Source organism: Enhydra lutris, unplaced genomic scaffold (genome assembly GCF_002288905.1).
Source record: "Enhydra lutris kenyoni isolate GAN:26980312 unplaced genomic scaffold, ASM228890v2 scaffoldscaffold20, whole genome shotgun sequence".
NCBI lineage: Eukaryota > Metazoa > Chordata > Mammalia > Carnivora > Mustelidae > Enhydra > Enhydra lutris.
Genome location: NW_019154104.1, coordinates 2,172,772 through 2,184,226, shown reverse-complemented (window position 1 = coordinate 2,184,226; position 11,455 = coordinate 2,172,772). Strand labels below are relative to the sequence as shown.

The 11,455-nt window shown below is 40.5% G+C and overlaps 1 protein-coding gene across 1 annotated transcript in view; it reads right to left on the bottom strand.

Annotated features, from left to right (window-relative positions):
• The window catches only part of LOC111148561 (exonuclease 3'-5' domain containing 2), a 38,182-nt gene that overhangs the window by 22,128 nt on the left and 4,599 nt on the right, over nt 1–11,455 (bottom strand). Inside the window, exon 2 of the mRNA XM_022505222.1 lies at nt 238–494. Coding sequence (XP_022360930.1) covers nt 238–494 — 257 coding nt within the window. The remainder of the gene's footprint in view (nt 1–237; nt 495–11,455) is intronic.

The following is an 11,455-nucleotide window of genomic DNA, read 5'->3' as shown; positions in this document are numbered from 1 at the left end:
TTTCTTTAGAAAACTAAAGTTTTTTCTTTCTTTAGAAAACTAAAGTTTTTTCTTTCTTTAGAAAACTAAAGTTTTCTCAGAAGTTGGAATAGTCCCTCAGAAATTCATATGCATCTCAGAAGCCTCTAGGCTTCTAAAAAACTCTGGATGCTTCCTTACTGTTCTCAGTACTCCAGACATCTTGCTAAGACACTCGCCCCGCGGCTCCAGGAACCCCAGCATTCATATGGACCCTACCTCTGCCTCACGGCTAGGTACCGGAGGTCCAGGCACCCCTTAACCATGGGGCCGTAGTCCTGCAGGAGCTTGCTGGCGTCTTCTGAACATCCTACTCCAACTTTTAGAATAGTGCCATCTGCCAAAATGTCCAACAAAGTTTTTGGTAGTGTTTTTCCTCCACGTATCAGCTTTGGCAAGCGAACCAAGACACAGAAGCCGCTTGGGGAGGCCATTTGAAGGAGTGACAGAGGACTGGCTTTGCCTTCCGAATTCACCTGCAACAGAGGAAACAGGGCCACAGGTCATGCCTACCACAGCAGCAAGTACAACATGAAACTGGCAAAAAAAAAAAAAAAGTCTAAGAGGGACATCCTTAACGTCCCAAAGAAAGTGGCTGGCCGAATTTTGGTTCAGATCCAAGGCCGAGCCTATGCTAGCAAATGCAATGGACTCGGTGAAGCTGTAGCCTAAACAAAGGGGCCCCAGCGTGAGCCTGAAATGTGAGCAGCTGTAAAGACTGACACAGAGGACAGCTGGCTGAGTCACGGGAAACATGCTGGTTTTAAAAAGTCTAAGTGAGAGGGGCGCCTGGGTGGCTCAGTGGGTTAAAGCCTCTGCCTTCAGCTTGGGTCATGGTTCCATGGTCCCGGGGTCCCGGGATCGAGCCCCATGTCGGGCGCTCTGCTCAGCAGGGAGCCTGCTTCCCTTCCTCTCTCTCTCTGCCTGCCTCTCTGCCTACTTGTGATCTCTGTCAAATAAATAAATAAAATCTTAAAAAAAAAAAAAAAGGTCTAAGTGAGGCCCACCTGGGTGGCTTAGTGGTTGTTTGTGCCTTCCACTCAGGTCCTGATCCCAGGGTACTGGGATCCAGCCCCTGCTGAGTGGAAAGCCTGCTTCTCCTTCTCCCTTTCCCCCTCCCCCTGCTTGTGCTTCCTCTCTCTGTCAAAAAGATAAATAAAATCTTTAATAAACAAACAAAAAATCAATAAAAGTCTAAGTGAAAAAAGGCTAAAGAGTGCAAAATGACAAACACATACTTTTCATTATCACATGCTACTCATTTACCTTGTTACTGATTCAAAATCCAATTTTTGAAAAGAGGTAGAAAATACAGTACTACAAGTAAGTGGCACCTGCCAATATAATAAATCCTGGTAGCACAAAAATGCTTTCTCAGCATTTTATGATCACAAATGGTGTTCACGAAGGGGGGAAAAAGGTATATTGAGCTTAAGCTAGGATCCTTCTCTCTTAAAGAGATGAAAATCACTTTATGTATTAATTGATCTAGTTTTAATCGTTTTGAGGTAATAGATAAGTCAGAGGGGAAAAAAGCTGAAAATTAAGAAATTATTCCCAGAAAAATTTACATGCAAAGTTCCCATTAAAGCAAGATCCTCTAAAGCTAGTCACAGAACCCAGGTTAAACATCCAAGAAATCCCACCCTTCTCATTTTGGGGGAGAAGAAATTTAGGACCTACAGGTGAAGCAGTTTGCCCACACATGGAGGGATAATGACAAAGTTAGGACTAGAACCCAAATTCCCCAATCCAGAAGGGCAGTTCTCAACCAAGATTCATTTGCATCCCCTCCCTTACCCCATGGACATCTGGCAGTGTCTGGAGAAATTTTGGGTTGTCACAAGCTGGGGGATGGGGTGCACAAGTATCTAGCAGGTAGAGGGCAGACTGCTGTCAAACATCCTACAATGTGTGGGACAGCTGCTCACGACAACCAACAGCCTGCCTCAGCTCTCCACAGCAGGGAACGCTGCCCGGGGCACTGTGGTGCTCACACTCACGTGCCAACTGTGCCAGGCCCTGCGCCACACGCCACTGCGGCTATGAAGGCACGCAAGTGATGGAACGTGACTGAGGGATTCTATCCTTACTGGTAGAGTACGATACACACCAGCTCACACCGTCAGAAATGACAAAGTAAATTCCAAAGGAGTGGTTCAAACAAAGTGTTACAAGTAATCTGAGGGAGGTAGTTCATTGTTGAGGTGACCAAAATCACAGAGAAGAAACGGTCAAGATCACGGTGCTGCTGTGAGAAACAAAACTCAGAGGGACCTCATCTTTGACTTCTACTTCACAAAGTAAAACCATGGTTTGACTCATGGAAGGTTTAGGGTTTCCCTTCTCAGGTAATGCTTTATCAGTGAGGTGAGGGCTATTTCCAGATCCTCAAATAAAAGCATGCCAGTTTGATTTCTATCGTGTCTATTTCTTAGGGTTTAGTCAAGGCCAAAAAAGACCTACAAGAAACTTGACTACTGGTTCCTGTTCTTTTTTTTTTTTTCCTTTTTAAAGATGTATTTATTTGAGAGACAGAGAGAGAGAGCGGGTTGGGGGGAAGGGGCAGAGGAAGCAGGAGAGAAAGAAGCAAATTCCACATGTGGAGCCCAACACGGGACTCAATCTCACGACCTGAACCTAAATCAAGAGCCTGATGCTTAACCGACTTAGCCACCCAGGTGTCCCTACTGGTTCCTGTTATATAACAATTCACCTACATGTGGTCAAACTGCCTTTTTATTAGTGAATAACTGCCTCCCTCCATATGCCAGCTCTCTCCAAGAAAAATCCACACATCTCTACTTCTGATATTCAACACTGCTAACTGGACATAACACTCACTGCAAATTCCTAAGGCTGGATATCTGTACATCTTTTCAGTCGGGTTCCATTGTCTAAAATACACTAAGTAACTAGGTAGATAAGTTGTTTTGTTTTTTTTTTTAAAGATTTTATTTATTTATTTGAGAGCGAGACAGTGAGAGAGAGCATGAGGGAGGAGAAGGTCAGAGGGAGAAGCAGACTCCCCATGGAGCTGGGAGCCCGATGTGGGACTCGATCCCGGGACCCTAGGATCATGACCCGAGCCGAAGGCAGTCGTCCAACCAACTGAGCCACCCAGGCGTCCCGATAAGTTGTTTTTTTAATATTGTTTCTGGATTATGTTTAAGATCTAATGCATCATATAAAGTTTTCCCACTAAGAATTCAAACGTTTAAGATTCCAATAGGTACCCAATTTATACAGAATGTCTAAGTAGATGAAGAATGTTTTTAGCAGAGTCAATTTGGCTTAAAGAATAAGATATCTAGGGCGCCTGGGTGGCTCAGTGGATTAAGTCTCTGCCTTTGGTTCAGGTCATGATCTCAGGGTCCTGGGATCGAGTCCCACATCAAGCTCTCTGTTCGGCAGGAAGCCTGCTTCCTCCTCTCTCTCTCTGTCTCTCTGCCTATTTGTGATCTCTCTCTGTCAAATAAATAAAATCTTAAAAAAAAAAAAAAAAAAGAATAAGGTATCTAACCTAATCTTCATTTCTCATATTTCCCCCTTTTGCTTCCTATGATCTTTTTGCCTTGACATCACTTTCTACTCATGGAAAACAATGGAATTCTTGGTTTACCAAAGCTATGTTTAATAACAACAAAAAAAGAAATACACTTAAATTTCATTAACATTATTTAATCCAATGGTCTCTGAATTATTTATTTATTTATTTATTTGGTCTCTGAATTTTTTAAATATTTATTTTAGAGAGAAAGTGCATGCGTGCAAGTGGGGAGGAAGAGCACAGGGAGAGAGAGAATCACAAGCAGACTCCCCACTGAGCATGGAGCCTGACATGGGGCTCCATCTCAGGACCCTGAGATCATGACCTGGGCCAAAATCAAGAGTTGGATGCTTAACTAATTTTTTTTTTTTTTAGATTAGTCAACTCATAAAAAAATGCCTGGGACATACAAAAATACATAAATACATTTTTTTAAAAGATTTTATTTATTTATTTGACAGAGAGAGATCACAAATAGGCAAAGAGGCAGGCAGAGAGAAAGGGGTAAGCAGGCTCCCTACTGAGCAGAGAGCCCGGTGCGGGGCTCGATCCCAGGACCCTGGGATCATGACCAGAGCCGAAGGCAGAGGCTTTAACCCACTGAGCCATCCAGGTGCTCCCTATAAATACATTATTTATACATTATAAACTTGTAGTACTATAATAACATGTTATAGACATTATGAAATATATACAAAAGTAAAAATTTTTAATGAATGATGCCATCAAGAATTTTAGACAAAATTTCTAATGCTTTTTCTGTATTTCAGTGATTCCCTTAGAGAGCACTGATTTAGAGAGTCTCCTTTCTGAGGGTCAGTGGATAATCCATTTTGGCTTCAGGATGTCCAGAGCTGATAAAACTTTTTCTAGAGCGCACAGTTCTTTAAATGACCCCACGATGGCAGCAGAGAGTAAAGAATGATTTGGGACCATCTTTGGGCTTTGAACAGATTAATAAGCATCCTTAGTCCACAGAATTTATGTATCATTTAAATTTAGACCATGCGGGACACCTGGGTGGCTCAGTTGGTTAAGCGGCTGCCTTCGGCTCAGGTCATGATCCCAGCGTCCTGGGATCGAGTCCCACATCGGGCTCCTTGCTCAGCGGGGAGCCTGCTTCTCCCTCTGCCTCTGCCTACCACTCTGTCTGCCTGTGCTCATGCTCTCTCTCTCTCTCTAACAAAACTCATTCTTGTCAAAAAAAAAATTTTAGACCATGCCTTTGAGACAAGAATGAGTTTGTCCTTTTTAAGTGAAAGAATAAAGGCTTGGGGCGCCTGAGTGGCTCAGTGGGTTAAGCCTCTGCCTTCGGCTCGGGTCATGGTCTTAGGGCCCTGGGATCGAGCCCCGCATCAGGCTCTCTGCTCAGCAGGGAGCTTGCTTTCCCCTCTCTCTCTGCCTGCCTCTCTGCCTACTTGTGATCTCTGTCTGTCAAATAACTAAATAAAATCTTAAAAAAAAAAAGAATAAAGGCTTAATGAGGCTTTCAAGTAATAATTAGAGTATGAGGGGGGAAAAAAACAAAACAGGAAGATGGGAAGAGGACAGGACACAAATCAGAGATGCTGAGAGAAGCCAGAGCATGTAAGTCCTTAAGTACAGATAAGTAATTAAGACATGTTGGTTCTATTCAGAGCAATGGAAGGGTTTTAAGCAGAGGACTGACATGCTCTGATTTCATTTTTAAAAGTTCATTTTGGGGGCGCCTGGGTGGCTCAGTGGGTTAAAGCCTCTGCCTTTGGCTCAGGTCATGATCCCAGGGTCCTGGGATCGAGTCCCGCATCGGGCTCTCTGCTCAGCAGGGAGCCTGCTTCCTTCTCTCTCTGTGCCTGCCTCTCTGCCAACTTGTGATCTCTGTCAAATAAATAAATAAAATCTTAAAAAAAAAAAAAGTTCATTTTGCTTACTATCTGGAGGTGGGATTATAGGTGTACAGGGGTCCGAGGTCAGGAGGGTTCTACAAAGGTCCAGATGAGAGTCACTTGAGGTTTGGGCTGGGGGGAAGCAGAGGAGATGCAGAGAGCTAGAGGGAGCCAACATCTTTTTTGGAGGTAGCACTAGATAGTATTACTGGAAAGGGGCTGATGATAAGGAGAAGGAAGCAGACCTCCAGTAGGCCTGAAGCCTGGGCCTGCAGAACAATGCTCTTCAAAAATGACCTTCACCACTTTATTCAATCTTTGTTGCACTAGTTATTTGCACCTGTTGACAAGGACATCTGTAGCAAGAGACTCTAGAAAAAAATCAGGCAGGAGACAGGGGCCAGAAAGATATTTAACATCTCTATCCCCACCTTCCTAAGAGAAAGGCATGTTTTAGCTTCAAAACATGGCAGAAACCTCATTTTCTATAGGTGATTTATGCACAATTGTACATTGCCACGGGTAACTCAGGAGAGTCTGGAAACCCATACTTCTACCTCTATCTGGTAGCATGCTGTGTTATTTCCTATTTATGCAACCACTTCTCTGAATTTCTATATATTTTGCTATTGAGGAATCCCAGCATACCACAACTGCCTGTTTGTGACTAACTTTCTTTTTTCTTTTTTAAGATTTTATTTAGTTATTTGAGAAAGAGAGAGGGAGAGCTAGAGAGAGCGAGACAGTACAAGCAGGGTGGGGGTGCAGAGAGACAGGGGAAGAAGCAAGCTCCCCGCTGAGCAGGGAGCCCCACTCAGGACTCTATCTCAGGACCCTGGAATCATGACCTGAGCTGAAGGCTGATGTTTAACTGGCCAAGCCACCCATGTGCCCCATGTGTCTGACTTTCAATCCTATCATTTCTGTTGGTTAGCCCTTAGGGGGTTGGATGTTTCCCTGATTTTCATCTTAAAGGTAGAGAAGACCAAGGATAATACAGATTTGGGAAGAAAACTCAAGACTTCTTTTAGGAACATGTTAAGTTTGAGATGACTATTAGACATCGAAGGGAAGATGTCAAGTAGGCAGGTGGATATAAAAGGCTGGAGTTCTAATTTTGAGAGTCATCAGCATATCAATGACATTTAAAGCTATAAAACAGATGAGATCACTTAAGAGAAGAATACAGAGAGGACATAAATTAGTGGTCCATGGACATATCCACTGATCCACAGACATGTTTAATATTATTATTATTATTACTTTGGTCTTCACATATTTAAAAACTTGCACCAAAATTTAAAAATTAGTAAAGTTCACATTTTTAAAAAATCTATATTCAAAGTTTCTCTTTAAAGAACTGGACAACCTGGCAACCCTTGGCTTGACCTATATAACCACTTCCTCATTTCTATAAGGCATGAACTCCTTAGTTCACCATAATGCCTTCTCAGCACTGAAGCCAACTGTCATTTTCTAATTACCACTGATGTATACCACTTTTTTTTTTTAAAGATTTTATTTATTCACTTGAGAGAATGTGAGTGCATAAATGGGGAGGGGGCAGAGGGAGAGGCTGACTCCTCTGAGCGCAGAGCCTCCCCCTCACCCCACTTGATATCATGACCTGAGCCAAAGTCAGACCCTTAAACTAAGCCACCCAGGCACCCCACCACTGTTTTTCTAATAGAAAGAAATATTTCTAAGGATCCATGTCTCTATTAAAACTAGGAAAATAAAAGATCATAGAGGTCTTGTATTTAAAGAAAAAAAGGAGGGAGCATATTTCTTTATGAAATTTAAGAGTATCTCTGTATGCTCAAAAATGCAAACAATCACTCCACATCTTCATTTACATTTCCCATCTGGAACTTGTAGGCATATGAGTTTGCAATCCCTGGGCTAGATATAGAAGAGACCAAGTCTGAGCTGCCTCAATATTCAGATGCGAGGTAAAAGGGAAATCAGAAGATGAAAAAGAGGAAAGAACAGAATGATAGGAGGTAGGAGAGTGTGAAGACATGAGAACCAAGAAAAATATCTTACATAGGAACTGTGCAGATGCTTTTTGAGAGCTAGAATAACACAAATCCACATAAGTATCTGCTGGAGTAGAAAACAAGAACGCTGTCAATTTGATCAGTTTCAGTAGGGTGGTCTAGGAGGAGGTCAGATTGAAGTAGTCTGAAGAATTAATGGAGGATAGCAAATTATACCCAAGTGAGTAGAAGAAAAAAAAGGGAGCAGACATCAGTGAAACAGAACACAAACATAAAGAAGATCAACAGAAGTGAGAAGTTGGTTCTCTTGAAAGACTAACAAAATTGATAAGCCCAAAGGAGTAATCAAGAAAAAGAAAGAAGCACAAATGATGTCAAGAATGAAAAGGGAGGGGCGCCTGGGTGGCTCAGTGGGTTAAAGCCTCTGCCTTCGGCTCAGGTCATGATCCCAGGGTCCCAGGATCGAGCCCCACATCGGGCTCTCTGCTCAGTGGGGAGCCTGCTTCCTCTTCTCTCTCTGCCTGCCTTTCTGCCTACTTGTGATCTCTGTCAAATAAATAAATAAAATCTTATAAAAAAAAAAAAAAGAATGAAAAGGGAGCCATCCCTACATATCCTTCAGATTGGGGAGAAAAACTGTCTGAAGATATTATAAACAAGTTTATGCCCATAATTTTAAAATCTGAAAGCAGCTTTAGATGAAAAATATAATTTACCAAAACAGACAAGAAGATAGGGCAACTGGCTGGTTCAGTCAGAAGAGCATGCCACTCTTGATCTCGGGGTCAGGAGCTCGAGCCCCACACTGGGTGTAGAGATCATTTACTTATAACTAAATAAACAACTTTTTTTTTAAAGGCATGAAGAAACAGAAAATCTGAATAGCTCCAAAACCATTAAAAAAATGATATCCATAATTCAAATACTTCCCTAAAAAAACAAAAACAAAAAAACTCCAGATGGCTTCCCCAACAGATTCTAACCAAATATTTAAGAAAAAAAGAATGGCGATCTTATACAAACTCTTTCAGAGAATGCAAAAAAGAAAAAAAAAAAAAAAGGAAAGCCTTAACCTGTTGTATGAGATCAACATGACTTTTTTATCAAAAGGGGACAGGATCATTTCTAGAAAAAATAAATTATAAGCCAATATCACTCATGAACATGGTTTTTAAAAAATCCTCTAAAAAGCATTAGCAAAATGAATTCAGCAATGTATGAAAAGAATAAGACATCATGACCCAGTTGAATTTACTCCAGAAATAAAAAAATCAATGTATTTCACCACCACCACAGAATAAAGGTGAAAAACTACACAGTCATCTCAAGACGCAGAAAAAGCACCTGGGTAGCTCAGCTGGTTAAGAGTCAGACTCTCGATTTCAGCTCAGGTCATGATCTCTGAGTCATGACATTGAGACCCACATTGGGCTCTACACTGAGCAGGTAGCCTGCTTGAGGATTCCCTCTCTCTCCCTTGCCCCTACCCTTAAAAATTGTTTTAAAAAATAATAAAAAAGGAAATGCAGAAAAAGCCCTTGATAAAATTCAGTAACTATTCATAATAATAATAAATAAAAACCTCCTAAAAAACCAAGAATAGAATGTAGTGTATTTAATCTGGTTAAGGGATCTATAAACAAACCTATGGCAGATATCATATTCAATATGAAAATGTTGGAAGCTACCATTTTGAGATAGGGAATGAGTCAAGGATGCCCACTATCACCACTTCTCCTAAACGTTACACTGTGATCCTAGTCATGGTAAAACAGGAGAGGAAACAAAAAGTTTAAGAACTGGAAAGAAATAAAATCATTTCTCAAATGATATAACAGTGTACACAGAAATCCAAAAGACACTACAAGTGAGTAATTTGAATTAATGAGTTTAATAAGGTCCCCTAATAAAAGAGACATACATAAAAATCAACTGCATTTCTTTATACAAGAAACACAAAAAAATTTAAAAAGATTTCATTTACAATAGAATTTTTAAAATCACAGAAAACTATAAATAGATTTTTAGGAGAAATTAAAGTCTAAATAAATATTCTTAGATTAGAATACTCAGTATTATAAGAAGTTACTCCCCACAAAATGATCTATTGATGCAATACAATTTCAATCAAAATATCAAAAAAAATTTTTTGTAGAAACTGAAAAGCAGAAATAAATAAAATAAATAAGGAAATGTAAAGGACCAAGTCTAAGATATTCTGGAAAAAGAACAAGATGGCAGGAGTCATGATAAAAGAATAGTAACTATGATAGTTTCTGATCATAAGTGCAAGAATAGAAAAATAGACTCCTGGAGAGCCCAGAAACAGATCTTATAATCAGACACTTGTTTTGTGGCAAAGTGGCATTGCTAAGCAGTGAAGAAAGGTTTATCTTTTCAATTCATGGTGCTAGAACAACTGGATATTCATATGGGGAAAAAATGAAACCTGACTCTACCTCACAGCCTACAGACACACACACACACACACACACACATGCATATGCACACATACACACAGAAACACATACCAATTTCAGGTGACCCGTAAATCTAATTGTGCAAGGTTAAAACCACAAATCTCTAAGAAAATAATTTAGGAGAGTATCTTTATGACTATGAGTAGGATAAGGCTTCTTCTATGCCATATAGAGCTTCTGATTATCAAAAGATAACATTAAAAGAATGTACAGATGAGGCACCTGGACGGCTCAGTCAGTAGAGCATGCAACTCTTGATCTTGGGGTTGTGAGTTTGAGCCCCATGTTAGGTGTAGAGACTACCTAAAAATAAAATCTTAAAAAAAAAATAATGTAAGGTAAATTCACAGAATGGGAGAAAACATTTAAGGTATACATTTAACTCACAAAGGATTCATAGCCAGAATATATTAAAAAATGCCTTTAAATCAGTAAGAAAAAAAACAATTCAAAGAAAAAGGGGCAAGAGACTTGAATAGGCACTCCATGAAAGAAGATATCTAAATGATGAATAAAATGTAAAAAGATGCTCAATCAAAAAATAAAATAAATAAAAACTTTAAAAAAATTTTTTAAGTTTTTATTTATTCATGAGAGAAAGAGAGAGAGACACAGAGGCAGAGGGAGAAGCAGGCTCCCCAAGGAGCAAGGAACCTGATATGGGGCTTGATCCTAGGACCTGGGATCATGACCTGAGCCGAAGGCAGATGCCTAACCATCTGAGCCACCCAGGTGCCCCAATAAATAAAAACTTTTTAGCACAGTGATGGAAACAATCAACAAAACTAAAAAACAATCTACTGAAGGGAGAAGATATTTGTAAATGACATATCTGCTAAAGGGTTAGTATGCAAAACACATAAAGAACTTATAAAACTCAATGCCATAAAAATGAGTAATCCAATTAAAAAATGGGCAGAAGACATGAATAGATGTTTTTCCAAAGAAGACATCCAGATGGCCAACAGACACATGAAAGGATGATCAACATCACTCATCATCATGGAAATGTAAATCAAAACTACAATGAGATACCACCTTAAACCTGTCAGAATGGCTAAAATCAACAACACCAGAAACAAAAGGTATTGGTGAGGGGGTGGAGAAGGGGGAACCTTCTTGCACTGTGGATGGGAATGCAAACTGGTGCAGCCACTCTGAAAAACAGTATTGATGTCCCTCAAAAAGTTAAAAATAGGGGGCGCCTGGGTGGCTCAGTGGGTTAAGCCTCTGCCTTTGCCTCAGGTCATGATCCCAGGCTCCTGGGATCGAGCCCCACATCAGGATCCCTGCAGGGAGCCTGCTTTCCCTCTCTGCCTGCCTCACTGCCTGCCTCTCTGCCTACTTGAGATCTCTCTGTCAAATAAACAAACAACAAAAAAAGTTAAAAATAGAACTACCCTATAATCCAGCAATTACAGTACTCAAAGAATACAAAAATACTAATCCAAAGGGATTACATGCACCCCAATGTTTAAGCAGCATTATCTACAATAGCCAAATTCTGGAAACAGGCCAAGGGTCCACTGACTGATGAATGGA